Here is a 20953-nt window from a genome sequence, read left to right on the forward strand (position 1 = left end):
ACAAGCCAGAGGGCCAATCCGCGCACGTCTCTCACAATGGCAGTGATTGACAAGCCAGAGGGCCAATCGCATAAACGATTGGCTGATGTTTTTAAGGCCCTACCTCGTGCACAGATGATGTATATTAATAATATTCCTTTCAGTGCACCTAATAAATAGTCTTTTATCACTTAGTAAAGACAGTTTCAAGTAATATTGCAAAAATGTATAAAACAAAACATCCTCTTTACCACCTTTAAAAGATATAAACGACTATGTTTACAAGCATACTCGACAAGATGGGCATCGGCGAGCATCTGTTGGGCTAGGTTTTGCGGTGTGTTCCACACGTCGGCAACAGGTTGCCCGATTTATCATGTTGAATTGGGGCCGTCGATGAGAGTGGGAACTCTGATTGGATATTCAGTTTAGCAAACGAGTCATTGCACGAGAATTAAAGCAAAAGTGATGAAAGAGAGCAAGTAAGTCAAGACAGAAGGCTGGTCTAAAATTGTTATCCTACCTGAGCATTCCAAAACGCAAATTTTCATGAAGAAAGTTATCAATATAACTGATATTCAAAATGGTAAGCAAGTGCTGCATTGTTTGCGTTTCGTATCTCTGTATATCTCATATATCCTTGTTTCGGTTTCTCCTTTTGAGTGATGAATATAGACTTGATTCCTGCTAATATAGACAGTTAATTCCTTACACAGGCTCAGAACGCGTGTGTTAGTTTGCAGTCGGCTGTAGTCTGTGCTGTGTGTTCAAGCGCAGATTTTTGGTCCAGACACAGCCGACGCGAAGCGACAACACCATCGGTTTTCATCTGCACTAGTTCTTTGAAGTTGGCTTTGTGTTTCCCAGGCTTTAGAAGTGAAATGAAAGAGAACTCAATTCAGTATTTGCACACCTTAAAAAAAAAAAGCACCCAAAAATTAAAATTGTCATTAATTACTCACCCTCTTGTCTTTCCAAACCCGTAAGACTTTGTTCATCTCCTGAACACAAATGAAGATCTTTTTGATGAAATCGGAGAGCTTTCTGTCCCTCAGTAGACAGCCTAGGCAACTGAAACTTTGATGCTTCTTAAAGTTCATAAAGAGATCTTAAAACTAATCCATATGAATTGAGTGGTTCAGTCCAAAATTTCTGAAGTGACTCGATCACTTTATATGATGAATAGATTTAATTAAGGCTTTTATTCACATAAACATTGATCAGTGAACATAAAACCGAAACTGCTTGATGCGCAAGAACAAACCTCTTCTGAAAGCTCAAACGTGTTGTTTAACACACGAAAATGAACCTCATTGGTTGCTTGAGCTTCCATTACCACAACTGATGTGTGAGTTGATGAATATTTATATGTGAATAAAAGCCTAAATTCAATCTGTTCATCATATAAAGCAATCTTGTCTCTTCAGATAATTTAGAATAAATCGGTCAATTCATATGAATTAGTTTTACAATCTCTTTATGTACTTTTTGAAGCATTAAAGTTTCAGTTGCATAGGTTATCAGTGGAAGGACAGAAATCTCACAGATTTCATCAAAAAGATTTTTTATTTGTGTTCCGAAGATGAACAAAAGTCTTACGGGTTTGGAACAACATTACGGTAAGTAATTAATGACAGAATTTTCATTTTTGGGTGAACTAACCCTTTAAAAACACAAAGGATAAACTTTCGTGAAGATGCAACACTGTCCTGATCAGAACAATGACTGTTCCATCAATTGTCTGAGCATCATTCACTCTGACCCTGGGCAGCCCTTATTGTCAAGCCCTGCTGTATTTTGTTTAATTTTGTTTTAGAAAGTATTTAATTGTTTTACCCAGAGAAAAACATCGAATTATGCTATTTGTTTTAAATTGATCCAAAATCAGCTAATACATCTGTGCATCACTAGTTCATTGTCTGTATTATTTTTATTAATTTACACTTTCTATGCGTCTCAAACAACTGTCAGTAGCATGCATGCAGAAAGCATGCAGAGTTTGCGTGTTTGGCGTTGACTGCTATAACAGCTGAGTGTGATGTGTTGTTACTTGATAAACATCATTAGGGCCCAAGCACCGATGGTGTGAGGACCCTATTGGAATTGCTCCATTTATTATTAGGGCCCAAGCCACTAAGGCCAGGGCCCTATTGTTTTCCCAAGGAGAATAATTTTTTTTCCAAACATCCGGGGCTTTTTGGGTGCTTTTACGTGCTCAAAAACTCTTGAAAATTGACACACACATTGGAATCTGCGGCCATTAGGACATCACAGAGGCTTGGACCCGGGCGTGACACAGTGGCTCTACGGCGCCCCCTTGAATGGGGTCCGAAAACTTGCACAAATTAGTATGAAACTCGGCACACATATAGACCTCATCAGCCCTAACAACTTTTGTGCTCTAAGTTATACGCCAGCTCAACAGAAAGTCAGCTATTACAGGTTGTTTTGAAAAACGCATGCTCTGGAATTTGATATACTCCACCTAGGCAATTAATCCGATCACCACCAAACTCAGTCAGCATAAAGTCAAGACATTGGTGATGTAAAATTCTTATTTTTACCCAATTTGCTTCAAACTTCATCACAATAATGTCAAAACATGACAGATGTAGATCTGTGAATGTATTTGTGATATATCTTAAATATTGTTGCCATAGCAACACATCAAACTTTAATTTGCTTCAAATTGCATGAAACTTGACAAACACATCAATATTGTCATCCAGTAGACATGGGCAAAACCTTAGAAACGGGCAGGGAGCAGGGGCTCTACAGCGCCACCTTTTGACAAAAGTGGGCGGGGGTTAGTTTAACCTATAGTCACCAAACTCAGTACACTTATTGTTCTCATTAAGCCAGACAACTTTCTAATTTACAGTCATTAGCTCCGACCAACAGGAAGTCAGATATTTTGGTTTGAATGTGGATTTTTCACACACACAGACACACACTCTCTCTCTCTCTCTCTCTCTCTCTCTCAGTGCATGCTGGGAGCGTTTGGGTGTGTGTGAGGGTGAACACGGTGAGAGGGCGTCTTGGTTTTTTCCTGTTAATTTTTCTTTATTTCTTTTCACTTCGAAGAAATGATGGATAAGTAGGGATATTAATTGGATTGGAAAGGTGAGCTAAAAGTTTTTTGGAAGTTGTTGGAAGTCGTGACCAGAGTTGGGTATAACGCGTTACAAAGTAATTAATTACTTTTCCTGATAACGCAGTAATGTAACGCATTACATTTTAAATTGATGTAATTTGATTACAGTTACTGATGTCAATAAAATTACGTTACTTGCGTTACAAGAAAAAAAAAAAATTAGGTAAAGTGCATTTCTAAAAGAAATCACGCTTGGTGCGGATGCGTCATTATGAATCACCGGAGAACGCATGGAGGAGGATACCGCGCCGAAGATGAGAGCGGTCCAACCTCGCTAAACAAGCTAGATTGGATTTCTGTTCAGGATTGGGAGGGAAGGTAACTTCTGAACAATACTGTTTTCAAAAGTTATTATAAATGTTTTCAGCAATTTTTCCTTGTCTTTAATGCAGTTACATACAAACATAAACACAGTTAAGCTACCACACACATACATGCTACACACAGCAAGGAATGTTTAAGCTGTGTCCGAAACTGCTCAATCGTTCACTGATTCACTAATCCCTATATAGCGTATCTCATTTGAGTTCACTCTTTGCAGATATAGTGCACGGAATGAAGTGAGTGAATTCAGACGCTGACGTAACTGTGTCGGAGAGCTGGAACTGTCACAGAAATGGCTCAACACGTAATAAAACTACTTTTATCCTACTTGTTACTTTATAAAATAATATTAATAACAATCTTAATGACTTAATTTTGTAATCATACATACCATACGTGCCAGCTTTGTAGTTTCGTCGATTGTATAATTGGTTTGTCATGCTTAAAGCAGAACTCAGTAAGATTTGCGAAGCTCCCCCTACAGTTTCCTTCAGTGAATCACACTGTCGTAAATACTCCAAGCGCAGCTCTGGACTACAACGACTACAACGCTCACCAGCGCAGTAGTTTTGCAAATACAGTACAAGAAAGAGGAGGTGGGTAATTTGCAAATACAGTACACTCGATGGAGGTGGGTAATTTTCGAAATTGTCTTATAAAGTCATAATATATACATTGTTTTTGAATTACTGTAAAGCATTTTGTCACTCTCGCGTGAACGTGAACATGAGGCGATATTGTTTCGGGTCGGTGCAGCTCAACTTGCAAGTGCTGTATTCTGGCGTAGACGTGCCAGAGGGGGTTAGTGCTCGCCTCAAACACACCACTACAAGTCAATTAACCATCGTAAGGACTTAAACTATTTATGAAGGTAAAAAAAAGTTACTTAGTTCTGCTTTAATGTGTCCATAATCATTAAATACTATAAAAAAAAAACTGCAAACAAAAATAAACACAACAAGTGTGCAATATTTCATATATTTATTTGTTTTAATAGTTATTTTTAGTTTGTTAGAATCTCATGCTCACAGATGACATGGTCATTGAGCGTCCTCAGACGACTGTTATGATTACATTAGAATGAATAAGCTACAGATGATTAACGACTATTTTTAAGTCAAGTTGATGTTTTCATACTTCTGTAATATTTTTCAGTCAATATTAAATTACGGAAAGAACTATGAGTTTCAGTTTGTGGTGTATTTTTGTAGTTTTTATAGGTTTTCAAAGTAACTTGAATGTAAAGTAAAAAATTAGTAATCTGATTACTTTTTTACATGCAGTAATCAAATTACAATTTTAATGTAGTAATTTGTCTAAAGAGTTTTTTTTAAAGAGTAACTTACCCAACACTGGTCGTGACGGAGGTGAGATGACGTTGTAGCGAAATTGTACAGTTATTAATCAATTTATGGGTTGGATATATGAATATAATAAATCATAAAGCTTTATAATTCATTATGATGCATATACCGACCAAAGGGGAAATTAAACATATATTGTGAATTAATTACAACGAATAATAATCAATTACATATATGATTAGTTCTGGTTTAATAATAATAATAATAATAATAATTATTTAGAGAAACTATCAGTTTGTCCAGCAAACTGGTAAGTTTTCCACAGACTATTATAAAGGAAATGTTATCCTCTGACCACGAGGATAAATTCCTATGATAGCATCAAAAGTAAAGCGATTGTGCTAGAATCGAAACGTTAAAGTGACCTGGTTTTTGTTGAATGAGCAAAAGAACAAAAAAGCATGGATATAATGTATTTAATATGTAAAATTAATAATACAAAGGTTATACAGCTAAATACACAAGTAGATACAGATAGGCTATATACAAAGTGAAAGTAAAGGCAGGAAAGGTGAGGTGATCAAAGAATGGCAAATTACAACCAACAGTTAAACCTTTGAGAGCCAGAAAGGAAACTCAATACATATCAAATCTTAAAGAAGTTAATACTTGCATTTGGTTCGGTGTTGTGGGTTAGAGTTTCAGAGCGCTCAGTTTGGTAATGGTCCTTCTTCAGGAGGTTGCTTCTTCGGCGGGTTTTTCAAGCGAGGTTTAAACTGAGTAAGATGACCGGAGAGTCCGTCTCCGGGGTGCTGGAGCGTGTCGAAAGCTTGGCAACAGGAAAAACTTGTGCAACGAAGATGCGTGTCATGGTGTTTTAAAGACTACAGACCAGAACGCCTTCTTGATAACGTCCGCCAATAATAGCGTTGCAATTTTGGTGGTTTTCCACTTTCCTTTGTCCTGTCTCGCGGCCTGATTTGCATAATTTATGGTATATATCAAATCGGGTGTATTTTCTTCATAGTACTATTAAAAATTGAACGATGCATTTGACAGCAATGCAACATACATTAGTGAATAGCTCGGACCAAGAGCTTTACGGAGAGTTCAAGCTCGACAGGTGTCCCACATCATCTAAAGAAGATACACTTTATACTCTAATACTATCGTTTACATGAAAACTAACCTGCTACAGTCATTTCTACGCTTCTATACTAGTAACACAAATGCAACAAGCACTACAATGGCAGATACATATATATTTGCAGGTATAATCATATTCGTGCATACAGTCTTTATACAGGTCTTTGTGTGTGTGTCTGTGGGTGCGTGCGTGTATTTTCTCTTTTATTGCTGTTTGGAATGCGGGCCTGTCTCGTAGTAACCCGATCCGTGGTGTCCGCATCCCCTTTGAAGTCGCGAAGGAGATGATCAGGAATCTATCGAAATCGTCATAAAAAGAGTCTCGTGATCCATTAGTGTCCGCCAGGCCGGAGTCAGTGTGAGATTTACAAACCAAAGTATCCTGAAATGATCATTAAACGCAGTTTATGGCGAGATCTGCTCATTTTCGAAACTGTGCAGACCCTACAACGTCCTTTCCTGAGGGGGGTGTAGCATCTCTCTCGCTCCGTGATGGCGTCAGGTGTATGGCAGAACCTGGCGTAACTGTGGAGGATGTATTGCTGGCGGTGGGGGAGCAGATTGGATATGAGAACATTTGCTCAGCCTCCCGCATGAATAAGGCAGTGGTGATTTTCGTGAAAAGAAAACCTGGTTAATCGTCTGATAAGCACCGGTGTTATGGTAAGTGGCACTTATATTACTGTTTCACCGCTGGTTACACCAACTGCTAGAGTATCAATATCAAATTTTCCGCCATTCATTAAGAATAGTGAAATTGAAAAAGCTCTTGCGAGTTATGGAAAGTTTGCTAGTCCAACTAAAATGATTTCTCTTGGATGCAAAAATGAGGCTTTGAAGCATGTGTTATCATTTAGAAGACAAGTCTTTATGTTTCTGAATGAAACAGTGTTGAATGTTTCTTTCAGACTGTGGCATGAAGGAAAATTGTATTTAGTATATGTGAATACTGGAAGTATGAAGTGCTTTGAATGTGGAGACATTGGGCATAAGAGGGTTGCATGTCCACACAAAGCTCTGAATAGTGAGAATATGCAGCAGGATGCTGATGATGGAGATTGTGATAATAGTTCTAATGTTGTGGAAGTACAACCTCAGGCTACGAGTGAAGTAGGTCGTCATGATAGTGACATTGCAGTGGGTGATAATATGAGGCCTAGTGATGGGCCTACTGTTACTGTGAACCAAAACAGGAATACTGAGGGAATAATGGTGGCTGATGAAGATACAGTTACCGCAGAAGTGGAGTTGATGCAGAAACAGTGATTGGTGAGGTTGGTGGAAATGAAATTGAGCCATAACCTAGCACATCACAGGACTTGACTAATGAGTAATGACTATGAGGTAGTCTATGACGATGCTTTTTCTGATATTTCTGAAATTGGTTTCCAAGTTATGGGAGATGTGTATACATTAAAGAAAATAAACGATTTCTTGGTTGTAACTTTTGGTAAAGTAGTTGATGTTAATGATTTTGTTTTTCCCAGATGTGGATAAATTTATTGCTTTGGTTACATTGCTACAGAGAACAGTAGGCTATGATGAGTTAAGTAAGAAGAAGAGATTTCGTTTGAAGGAAATTCTTAACAAAATTACGTCAAGGTAAATCTCGTACTTCAAAAAATAAATGATTAAGCCGCACAGGGTGTCTCTCTTACTAAGGTTTCTTTTTCTGTTTCTATCCCTTTTACCTTTTTTTTTTATTTTAATGGAAGAAATTGGCAGTAGTTTCAGAATGTTTAAAAATAAAACGAGTTAATGTTGCCTTTTTACAGGAAACTCATACTGATAATAATGAGATAGAATGGGGTATGTGGTGTAGGGGTGTAAGAAAATATCGATACACATGAATATCGCGATATTATGTTTGGCGATACTGTATCGATTCTCAAAAACACTGTATCGATATTTATTTATTTATTTATTTATTTACTTACTTACTTACATCCAATATTCGTGGGTTTGTGTTCTGTTTAAACCACAGACTGTATAAAACTCAACCGCTAGATGTCAGCGTTATCTCAGTAGGTAAACTGACGCGTAGCAGGAGAAGCGTGAGGTGCATCAATAGCGTTAGCATTAGCAAACCCAGCTCACAAGACAATAGAATTATTCCGCTTCCGCTGCATACAGAGCTGAAGTGTGGAGACTCATTTTGGCTCCAACTATAAAGAACCCACTAAGGAGATTGACAAGAGTCAGTTGTTTGCAAAATAGACCATGTTATATAATCCAAAACTCGGGAAAACTCATTGAATCTGCCGATGCCATCCGCGCTCCTGAGGGAGTCGTTAGATAGAAAATGTAATATACTGCATGTTTTCCACTCAGTAACAAAATAAACACAAAACAAAAAATGACAGCGGTGACAGCATAAAGATAGCATCTGATCATAGTGATGTGGATATGTTTGCGCCAGCTCTGTTCAGCACTTCAGTGAATTCTCGTTTATTTAAATAGCACTTTATACAATAGACTGCTTTAAAAACAAGCAGCTTTACCGTATTAAATATGAAATAAACAGACATTCAGTCATGGACTATGCACAAGTTGTTAAATAGTTTAGAAATTAAAAACTGCTATACTGTGAACCTTTAAAACATAAAACACAAAGAATCCTGCAGTCACTTTACTATTTTCCCTTAGATTGCACAAAATAGTGATTGATATAAATGCAAATGATACTGTATTGATTAAATCAAGTTTGTAAGGTTTTACGCATATGGTGGTGTGTTCTTTATGACTGTTTTTTCTAAAATTACATCCTTTTTCTAAAAAAAATCAAGAAATATCGCAATATATCGCCTTTCTTATAGTATCGCAATATATCACGATATATCGTATCTTAACCCCTGTATCGTGATGCGTATTGTATCGCCAGATCCTTGGCAATACATAGCCCTAATTAGGGCCAAAGCCAAAGGCTGAAGGCCCTATTGTTTTCTTTAGGATTATTATTATGGCCCAAGCCACTCAGGCGCAGGGCCCTTTTGTTTTTCTAAGGAGAATTATTTGTTTTCCGTCATCTGGGACTTTTTGGGGGCTTTAACGTGCTCAAAAACTCTTAAAAATTGGCACACACGTTGGAATCTGCTGCCATTAGGACGCCGCAAAGGATGGGACCTGGGTGTGGCAGGGGGGTTCGACAGCGCCCCCTTGAATGGTGTCCGAAAACTTGGTCCATATATCAAACACGCTTGCATGTATTAGTATGAGAAACTGTACTCCATATAGACCTAATCGGGCCTAACAACTTTCATGCTCTAAGTTAGACGCCAGCTCAACAGGAAGTCAGTTATTATGGGTTGTTTGAAAAACACACGCTCTGGAATTTGATATACTCCTCCTAGGCGATTAATCCGATCACCACCAAACTCGGTCAGAATGAAGTCAAGACATTGGTGATGTAAAATTGCCAGTGGAATTTTGATATCTCGAATGGTTTGGCCGTGGCGAGGCAACAAATTTATGGTGAGAAAAGGGAAACAGGAAATGGTTTATAACTTCTGCATACATTGATTTTTAAAAAGATTTTTTTTTTATGAAACTTCAGCTACGTGCTCGGTGTAAGAAGCCGATCACATGGATGTGACTACTGCGAGTCAAAGTTATAGCACCACCAATTGGCAGCAGGAAGTGTGCCACTTTCAAAATGCTTTGAGATCACCCTATTTTTTTTTTTTTTTTTTTTACCTGTTTTGTTTCAAACTTCATCAGTGTAATGTCAATACACAGCAGATATAGACCTGTGAAAAGAATCGTGATATCTCAAACACCGTTGCCATGGCAATGCATCAAACTTTAATTTTTGTTTTGGATGCTTTTGAGACGCTTGGCATGCTTCAAATTGCATTAAACTCGATACAAACGTCAGAGATGTCAACCAGTAGACATGGGCAGGTGGGGAGGAGGGCCTCTATAGCACCATCTTTTGACAAAATTGGGGGGGGGTTAGTTTAAACTACAGTCACCAAACTCGGTACACATATTGTTCTCATTAAGCTGGACAACCCTAATCAAACACACCTGAAGCAGCTAATCAAGCCAGTGTATTTGTAGGCCACTGACAACATAGTATTATATTATTAGTTTGATAATTATGTTAATTCAAATATAAAAACACACTGCAAATAATAACTTCACACTCATTTGAAATTGAACTATGACACTATATTACTATTAGTACAGGACTAGTTTTCTAAATGTCGTTCGAGTTACAATTATTATTTTTAAATTAATTATTTATTGCTATTATTCAAATTTATTAAAATAAAATCTTTAAGTAAATTTGACATGATTATAAAAGTGGCTGTTTAAAATAAACTTGCATAAGGGAGCAGAAAAATCTAGACATGTACCTTACTATTACCTGAGACTGACATTAAAATTGTCTTTGTGATTTGGCTCTATTTATTAATTTTTTAATTATATTTTTTTATCTTATAACACACATACTGAAATTAAATGAAAGCATGCTTTTGGTGCATAAGATTGGTGCACAAACAACAGCTCAGGGAGGTCAAAAAACCCATGAAGTGTTAGGATTATACAACATCAGCAATCACAGACATTTGCATTAAGGCTGGATTAGATTTCCCAGAGCACTGTGGAGTTTGCACAAATAAGAGTAAGTCATTTGCTTCAAGAATTTTTATAGAGGTTGTCTGAGATTAATCCGATCACCACCAAACTCGGTCGGCATGAAGTCAAGACATTGATTATGAAAAATTGCCAGCGGATTTTTGTTATCTTGAACGGTTTGGCTGTGTTGAGGCAACGAATTTATGGCGAGTAAAGGGAAACAGGAAATGTGTTATAATGTCTGCATACATTGATTGATGTTTATGAAACTTCAGCGGTGTGTTCATTATAGGAGTCTGATCACATGGATGTGACTATTGTGAGTCAAAGTTATAGCGCCACCAACTGGCAGCAGGAAGTGTCACCTTCAAAATGCGTTCAAAAAGAGTTCACTGTTCTTTTTACCTGATTTGCTTCAAACTTCATCAGTGTAATGTCAATACACAGCAGATGTAGACCTTTGACAGAATTTTTGATATTTTAAATAGTTGCCATGGCAACACGTCAAACTTTAATAATATTCTTGAGTATTTTTGAGGTTCTTAACATGCTTCAAATTGCATGAAACTCGACACACACATCAATATTTTCAACCAGTAGACATGGACAAAGCCATATTAATGGGCTTGGTGGAGGGGCTCAGTAGCGCCACCTTTTGACAGAAGTAGAGGGGTTAGTTTTTCCTACAATCACCAAACTCGGTACACATATTGATCTCATCAAGCCGGACAATTTTCTAATTTACATTCATTAGCTCAGACCAACAGGAAGTCAGCTATTTTGGTTTGAATGTTAATTTTTGGAAAAAAACAGGCTACGAATTTTATACTACTACTCCTACAAGGTTTATACAATTTACACCAAACTTTTTTAACTTGGTGCTAACACATTGAAGTTGTTTAATTGCAAACAGATCTTGGATATCTCAAATGGTTTGGCAGTGGCAAGGCAATGAATTTATGGCAAGAAAAGGGAAACAATGTGTTATAACTTCGGCGTGCATTAATTGATTTTGATGACTCTTTGGCTGTGTGTTTGTTGTACAAGGCTGATCACATGGATGTGACTATTGTGAGTCAAAGTTATAGCGCCACCAACTGGCAGCAGAAAGTGTCACTTTCAGCATGCTTTGAGATCACCCTGTTATTTTTACCCGATTTGCTTCAAACTTCATCAGAATAATGTTAAAACATGGCACATCTTTGAAAATGGGCAGGGAGGAGGGGCTCTATAGCACCACCTTGTAGTGCAGTAAATGTGGAGTGAATCTGACATAGTCCTTTGTTTAACCGTTATAAATGCCTATTGCCCACTGTGCACAGTTGCCCTGAAGTAGGGCTGGACGATTATGGCCTAAAATCAAAACCTCGATTAATTGAACATTTTACCTCGATTACGATTAATGAACGATTATTTTGTTTCTGTTTTTTTTTTTTTTTGCCCTCATAGTTCACTGACGAGGTTTGTACTGTAAATATGATTGACTATTAAAAGGTGGGATATTTTTTTCCTATTTAAAGAGTGATCTGACATAACAGCTCACTTTCAGCAGTTATTTTATCTATGCTTCATAACATTTCTTACAGATTTCTGCTCGTTGTAAATCAGATAAAGATAAATTAGCACAGTACCAGTACAAGTGATTGCGTGTGAATTAGTCATACCGTCTCACTGTTCATTGTGAAGCTGTGGGTTGTAAATGGTTAAAAAGTAGAAAATATATGCTATAAGAAGTTTTGAGTTTCTAAGCTCCTTTAGTGATAAATCACTGGACAGTGCTGACTAGTTTCTGCGTTCCTCTCAACGCGCGATCTTCACGTTTTGCGCAGCTGTTTGCATGAGTGTTCTTGCCACAATGCAGCTGCGCGAGCACGGTAGCTCGGAATAATAATACATCTGATCGTCTAATCGCTTGAATGTACAAACCTTAAAACAAATACAACTGACAAAGTTTAGTGAAGACGCAAGGTTCACCGCTCACGCGCCATCACTGTGTTGAACCGGCGTTCACCTCCGTGTTTTGCTTTTATGCCTCTGACTGGATGGGGCGGAGTCGTGGCTACAAACACGGTAATGTTTTTAAGGGGAAAGTATTACCAGGATTAAAAAAACGAAATAACCGACATGGGAAAATGACGTCGGTTAGAGGTTCTGAATTTCGGTTTCGATTACTTTACGATTAATCGTCCAGCCCTACCCTGAAGCCACTGGGGTGGCGGTGCCACCGGGATTGGGCCTTCCATCGCTGCTCGCAGCTATATTTTTTTTTTATCTTATACCACACATATTAAAATTAAATGAAAGCATGCTTTTGGTGCATAAGATTGGTGCACAAACAACAGCTCAGGGAGGTCAAAAAACATGAAGATAAGTGTGAGGATTATTAACCTTATTCCTGACTAGCCTACTACGTTTCGAATTATGGGTTCCACTTCCGGTTTGGGGAACTTCCATTCTAAAAGACTGAAACTTATCGTTTCAAATCATAAGGTTGCCCTACAAATAAAGCTTATCTGTCAGCTTGACTGAATGAGCTGTCAATTTTTCTTTCATGTTTTATTTTCAGACATCATGAGAATTACGTAAGGCTTGGTATTGTAACATAACATGTTATAACAAGAATATCTATGGCAAGAGCTCTTTTCAGCAGCTGCTTTCTATCCTCCCGATTATTTTAATTGGTTGAGATTTCATTTATAAACATAAGAACATTGTCATTTTTGTCATGCTTATTTAGAACCATATGTGGCATATGCTCACTTATTTTCGTGAAGTTCCGAGTTTTCTTTTAGGATTTATAGGCTTTTGAGTATATTTTGCCACACCCATTTTCTAAATGACCCTGTTATAGCAACCCAAATCATAAAGTTAATTTTTTTCGATAATTATTGATCTAGAGAGTCCAGAGAATTGTCCTGCATTGGTTTAGTTCCGATCGGGTGAAAAACCTAGGACTAGTTCGCAAAAGTAGGTTTTTCACATAATCATGAATATTTAACCCTCAGGGGTCTGAGGATTTTTGGGGCCCTGGAGAAGTTTTGACATGCCCTGACATTTGTGCTTTTTTCAGTTGTTCATAAACATATTAATGGAAAAAGTGTCATTACACTGTATTCAGCACAAACTAGGCTACAATAATATGTGAGGAACATGTATGTACATGTTTGTGTTTTTGAAGGAATAACGTTTATGCGTGGTTATTGAAAAAACAAAAAACTTAAGTCACTGAAATAAGGCCAAAAAAAGTATATTAAAACTGTGTTCATAAGACTTCTAGGTATTGGAGGTTGTAGACTAGAGTTTTTGCTTCAGAATGAAGTAAAAATTATCCTTCCTACTCCTTCATATAAAACAATAGAGAGATTTAAATTTTCTAAGACACTTTTGGTCAAGAAACACAGTATGCGAGGAGGCGGGAATCCTCATGTATAATGGGTGATTCTCACCTGAGAAGACAAAAGAATTGAATAATAATGACCTGAAATGACTTGCATATTAATGACGCCTTTCAGTCAGGTAGGCTGTGAAAAAACCCTCTGTGATCATGCTAATAACAGGATTAAAGTCCACTCAGGACAAAAAAAAAACATGATTTTTGTGATCTCATGCATGCACGTATTATTGCACATGATATGAAGAAAATTTTGTATAGGCCTATGTTAAATTACACTACCAGTCAAAAGATTGAACACATTATAATGCCATTATAATGTTTTTAAAAGAAGTCTCAAGTCTCTAACCAAATAATGGTTTTCTATTTTAATATACTTTAAAATATAATGTATTTCTGTGATGCAAAGCGTCTGAACATTCCTACCTCTAGGGCATTTCATATAGGCTACTATATTTGTTATATTATAGAGCCTAAATGTTGATGTGCAGTTGACAAACTATACATCATTAAAAAGATCTAAGACTCAAGCTTCACATTTTGACTCTTAAAATCTTATATTGACCATAATTTCTTAATATGCTTAAAAGCATACACATTTGGAGAAATATTGATGGATTCTCATATGTTTATATCAATTTTCTATACAGAAGTAATATTTATTATTCTATATTTATTGTCATCATTATGAGCGCTGGATGCTGTGTTTTTAATTCATTTGCAGCCGGAGGGCGCTCTGCCCCTTTTGTCCACAAAAGAGGAATATCATGTGACAATCAAGGAACTAACAGAGGCAAGAGATCACTAAATATGGCTATTCAAAACACTTTTGAAGACAATAAATACACGATTGAGACGATGAATGCATGTATTGCCTCTGAATTTGCGTCTGAATAGCGCTAGCTCCGTGGGCGTGGCCGCATTAGCGGATAATGAGCTGAATCACAGACTTCTGACATGGCTCTCTTTTCATACAGATTACATGAACACAGAAGGTTTGTTTTCGATTTGACTTACATGTTTTAAAACCTGACATCTTAACGTTTTTTTAGACATAAGTGTAATTTTTTTGTCATTAGTATTCACTAAGTTACAGTTAATTTTCTAAGAAAAGAGAAAATCAGATTGGATCAGATTGGAGTTCGTTCAGAGGGAGAGGAGAGATCACGCATCATGTTAGTTTTCTTTATTTTACAAAAAGCACAACATTTTGTTTTTACTCTGAGTGTACACAAATGAAAGAAGATATTCCACAGATTAAAATGGTGTATAACTCTTAATTGTATGTGCAACATTGACGGAGTATTTTGAGTCTCTTTCACACTGATAAGAAAAAACCACGGTGGTATCGCCGGCGATACCTTCAGACCTCAGAGTGTTAATGAACGATTTGATTGACAGCATTGGTTCTTGAGGCAAAGTTGTTCAGAATGAGGAGATCTATAAAATGATATGCATATTGTCAGTATGTATGAAACGCCACATGATTACAGAGGCGTAAAACTCATTAGCGCCAACTAGTGGCCGATATCTTTCAAAATTCTTAACAGACCTCTTAGGACCATGAGTCGAAACATGCCCATCAGAGTTTCGTTCCGATCGACCTCCGTTAACCTTGTCTAATAGGTGCTCAAACTTCATTGGCCGATGGCGGCCATGTTTTTTGAGATACGCCAATGTCCTCCTAGACCATCATGCCCCCTTGGACCAAGACACTGCATGCCAAATTTCAAGTCGATCGGACTAACAGTTGCGTAGTTACGGTTGTTTTCACATTTTTTCCAAGTTATAGCGCCACCTAGAGGCCAATTGACGTGATTTTTTTTTTATCATGACCAAAGAATGAGCCCATACACGTGTACCGAGTTTGGTGCAAATATCTCATTTCGTTCTCGAGTTATAGCCATTTTAGTAAAAGTGGCTCCGCCTTAACGACGTTTTGGCCCCCTTAGCGACCGTGAATTTTAAAATTTCAACTTTTTTTCGATAATTATTGATATTCAGACTCCAGAGAACATTCCTGCACTGGTTTGGTTCCGATTGGGCGAAAAACCTAGGACTAGTTCGCAAAAGTAGGTTTTGGACAAAATTCAAAATGGTGGAAAATTTTTCCAGGCGCAAATAAAAAGAGATATGCGTTTTGTCTGTCTTGAGCCAAGGATTACAATGATATAAGACACTTGATTCTAGGACAAACGGTCTTATGGAGTTATGAGCCATTTTGCGCATTTTGATCACTGTAGCGCCACCTATTGGCCGATTTGGGTCATACTTTGTCAACCTCTCCTCGATTTTGTACTATTATCTGACAAAGTTTCAAGTCTCTAGCACTTACGGTTTGGGCTGCACGATCAGTTTTACGGCAGAAGAAAAATAATAAAAATCTGAGCAATTACAATAGGGTTTCAGCACTACGTGCTTGAACCCCTAAAAAAATAAATAAATAAAATAAAAAATAAATAAATGTAGTTGTCATTAAAAAATTATAATAACATTATTATAAAAACTTCCTTATGTGTAATTTATATGTAAGTAGCTTACAAATCAATTAATTTTAACCTTTTAATATTTTAATGATGTACCAGCCGTGGTTCCCTGTATAGTTTACAGCAATAGTTGAGAGAGATTTTTTTTCCTTTGAGGAAATTTGCCATTTACTGTACCTGATAGGTCCCAAATTAGTCAATATTGAATTGAAGGTAATCAAATCGAAAGCTTCTGAATCCAAATCGAATCCATTTGTGATAATTGTCAATTCCCAGCCCTAGTGTCAATGAATGTTGTTTTTTTTTTTTTTTTTTTTTTTTTTAAGTCCAATCTGCAAATTCGTTTGAAGAACCAAATTAGCCAGAGTACACCGTTGTTTTCTCCTTATGTAAATCTCATATGTTTAAAAGACCTCTGAAGAACAGGCGAATCTCAACATAACACCGACTGTTACGTAACAGTCGGGATCATTAATATGTATGCCCCCAATATTTGCATATGCCAGCTCATGTTCAAGGCATTACACAAGCCAGTATTAACGTCTGGAGCAGCACAGCAGAATCATCAGACTAGGTAAGCAAGCAAGGACAATAGCGAAAAATGGCAGATTGAGCAATAGTTGACATGATCCATGATATCATGTTATTGCATGATAGCATTAGCATGTTGCTAATGTACTGTTAAATGTGGTTAAAGTTACCATCATTTCTTACTGTATTCACGGAGACAAGACTGTCTTTATTTTCATTTTTTTAAACACTTGCAGTCTGTATAATTCATAAACAACTTCATTCTTTATAAATCTCTCCAACAGTGTGTAATGTTAGCTTTAGCCACGGAGCACCATCAAACTCATTCAGAATCAAATGTAAACATCCAAATAAATACTATACTTACGCGATTAGACATGCTGCATGATGAACACTTTGTAAAGATCCATTTTGAGGGTTATATTAGCTGTGTGAACTTTGTTTATGCTGTTTAAGGCAAGCGCGAGCTCCGGGGGTGGGGAGCACGAGAATTTAAAGGGGCTGCAGCCTGAATCAGCGCGTATTTAATGATGCCCCAAAATAGGCAGTTAAAAAAAAATTAATTAAAAAAAAATCTATGGGGTATTTTGAGCTGAAACTTCACAGACACATTCAGGGGACACCTTAGACTTATATTACATCTTTTAAAAAAACGTTCTACGGCACCTTTAACAGAAAACATGATTTTTTTTTTTTTTTATCTCATGCATGCATGTATTATTGTACATTATGTGAAGAGAATTTTGTATAGGCCTATTTTAAATTACATACAGTGCCGGTCAAAAGATTGGACACATTACTATTTTTAATGTTTTTGAAAGAAGTCTCATGCTCATCAAGCCTGTATTTATTTGATGATAAATGCAGAAAAAAAAAAAAAAAAAAAAAAAAAACAGCAATATTGTGAAATATTACAACTTAAAATAATGGTTTTCTGTTTGAAATATACTTTAAAATATAATTTATTTCTGTGATGCAAAGCTGAATTTTCATCATTCATTGTGAACGAAAGCTTCATTGATGTGGCACTATATAGGCTATTTCACAGTAAACACTTCATAATCTGTTCAAAACAGGCCAAAGAAATCGTCTAAACATTCATATTACTTCTGACATTTTATGTATTATATGTTATTATGTGTTATATTATAGAGCCTAAATGTTAATGTGCATTTTAAAGCGATTACGATTCGATTCAGGGATATATCGATCAATATTTCAATATTATGATATTATGTGCCTATTTTACACTACCAGTTACATTTTTATTAAATTTCTCCACCTGTGTGTACATAAATATGAAAGTCAAGTGAACCACTGGTCACCCTTATAATGTATTAGCATACTGACCACAAAGCTTTCCATTTATATTCTTTGATAAACTCTGTTTCATTGAAACAAGTGAAATGCAAATTAAAATGCTTGGCAACCCCTAAACACCCCCCCCCCCCCCAAAAAAAAAAAAAAAAAACAAAAAAACAAAACAAGAAAAGAAAAACAACAAAAACAAATAAATAAAATAATAGCTCTGTTCCTACCTGTGTTTTTCACTTCTAGTACTATGATCTTGACTGAAAAATCAAAATAGGTATTTTGTGGCTTTCCAAGTCTGTCTTTAGTTTTGAGAATCATTTAAAATAATCCATCCCAGTAATACTTAATACCTACTTCTGACTTGGAATTGCAAGTAGCAAGTCACGGTTCACTCTTAGTTGCACTCTTATGGGAGTATCGTTATGCTCATTCTAGCTCTATCCTGGTGTAAATAAAATGTCTGGAAGAATTGTGAAATATTTTCTTTGTCTAGGTGCGTGCTGTGGATGAGATGAATTATGACTTTCAAGCCTTGGCTCTGGAGTCTCGTGGAATGGGTGAGGTATGTAAGCAGAGTTTTTAAAATGCCTTATTGTTATAATTCTGAGTGTAATAGTCATTTTGTATCCTTTTTGACCAGTATCACAAGTGTAGTTCCCTGTAATCCTTTAACGTATGTTAACTCCACTTGTTAGTTTTTTTTTTTTTTTCCTGTTGTTGTTTGCATATACTTTGCAAAAAGTGATTGCCACATTGACCCTTTTTGCAGCTGCTTCCTGCAAAAAAATTGTGGGAATCGGATGAATTGGCAAAAGATGGACGTAAAGGGATGTTGCTGAGTGAAGAATGGAGAGAGAATGCCTGGGGTTCTTCCCGTAAGTTCTTCTGAAATACTACAGTGTTTTGTTTGATCATGAGATAAATCATACCAAAATGAAATCAGAGAAATTTGGCTGTGAATTATACTTCAAGCAAGGATTACTATAGTTTATGCTAAAGGTGTACCAAATATTTGTAACTTATGTTATTTGCCTATCATTTAGTTTTCCCAAATAGTTACTGATTGGATTTTTTTTTTTTTTTTTTGAAAATGTGTTCATAATAGGGCTGTGAACCTTTGGGTAGACGGCAAATCGATTCAAATCATGATAAATAGGTCTTCGATTCAAGAACGATTTCTGCAAATTCAGAACGATTCGATTCGAGGCGATTGACGTTAAAATTTGTTGTGGTTCGATTAATGATTCGATTCTGCATTTTTTTATTTTTTTTTATTTTTTTATATGCATTCATAGGATTATTTAAATTCTTCCCCCAATGTGTCTTAGTGAGGGTGCAAATTACACAGTTGCCTTCAGGGGGTCAGAGAGTGAGGGCAAAAAAACCCCCTTTTGTCCATTGTTAGTTCATGCTAGTTCTTAATGATGTTACAACTTGATGCTAACTTAATTTTAATAGCCTATTAAAAATTGGCATTTGTAGAAATTTACATAAGCCAAAATTAAAAAAGGCTTTAACAGTATTGTTTGTTCATTTTAACTATTGTGTAGGATAGTGTTAATGTGTTGGCTGTACAACCTTATTAAAGGTTTCATGAAATCAAATCAGTTGGCAAAGAAATCTGTGATCTCCAAATGACCTCTTTTTACATATACTAATGATACTGAAAACATTTTTGTGGCATGACTTCATAATGTGAATTCGCAGTAAAACAAGAGCAGTAAATTACTGTGATAGCTTAATTCTGCTGTTGGTTCACAGTAAATTGTGAGAAAATGGCAGAGCATGCATTGATTACACAATAAATTTCTGATTACAGTAATTTATTGTCTCTTTAATCCTGTAAATTCTTGGCAATTTTTTGCAGCGCGGTTTACATGGTTGTGGCTATTTTTTTGCTAGCTTCACCACAGAACCTTTAATGTTCCAATGTGGTATGAGTCAAATTTGACTACATCAAGCCACTTGTGCTGTTTATCCCTTGATAGCGGTGGAAGCATAGAGCAAGTTCATCAGCATTGTGTGGGTGAGACGATCTTGTTCTTCAATTAGGTAGAAAAAAAATGGAAATCAGAAAAATAAAGCAGAATTTGGTAAAAATTAAAACAGATTTCTTTAGGCCCTAGTAAATGTGCAATACATATGCATCTTATTTCAGGATTACTGTTGCATTGTATTTGTGCTTTTTTTAATCAGGATCATCTGCTGTTAGCAATATTTTGATATTCTGATAGCTGTATATCAAATTATGCAATGAAACACTTAATTAACCCTTTAAAACCGGATGGAGCGCCCGTGCTCCCATGTGTGTCTCTCTTTAAGAGCCAATAAAAACTGAACCCATATAGGTAGCACAAAAATTATTTTTTCATACAAAACCAGAGACTTTACACGTTCAGATCAAGCCTCCAACATTCTTCTGTTGCATTGTTTTCACCCTCTGAGTCTGAGTAATATGCGTTTACAACAAAAACAGCACAGCCACTAACTGAATACAAATATGTAGATTTCACATGCTCGTAACTTCAGGAAAAATGCACAGATCATAGAAAATGGCACATCATTATTTAAAGCAGATTCTCACGATTAAAATGAATCCAAAATCATATATACATAATATATTGCGTTGATCACAAGATATTACTCACGGAATGATTTAACATACTTTGCTAAAAACATGTGTCTCATCTTTCTGGGATGCAGTGTGTATCCAATGTTCCCGGACCCATCCATGTTCGTTTTC

The 20953-nt window shown here is 36.4% G+C and overlaps 1 protein-coding gene across 4 annotated transcripts in view; it reads left to right on the top strand.

Moving 5' to 3' along the window:
* The window catches only part of pum2 (pumilio RNA-binding family member 2), a 113404-nt gene that overhangs the window by 5499 nt on the left and 86952 nt on the right, over positions 1-20953 (top strand). For all 4 annotated transcript variants that reach the window (XM_048206270.1, XM_048206272.1, XM_048206271.1 and 1 more), the window contains exons 3-4: positions 18704-18772; positions 18980-19085. In XM_048206270.1, coding sequence (XP_048062227.1) covers positions 18704-18772; positions 18980-19085 — 175 coding nt within the window. The remainder of the gene's footprint in view (positions 1-18703; positions 18773-18979; positions 19086-20953) is intronic.

This window comes from Megalobrama amblycephala, linkage group LG11 (assembly GCF_018812025.1).
Source record: "Megalobrama amblycephala isolate DHTTF-2021 linkage group LG11, ASM1881202v1, whole genome shotgun sequence".
Lineage (NCBI taxonomy): Eukaryota > Metazoa > Chordata > Actinopteri > Cypriniformes > Xenocyprididae > Megalobrama > Megalobrama amblycephala.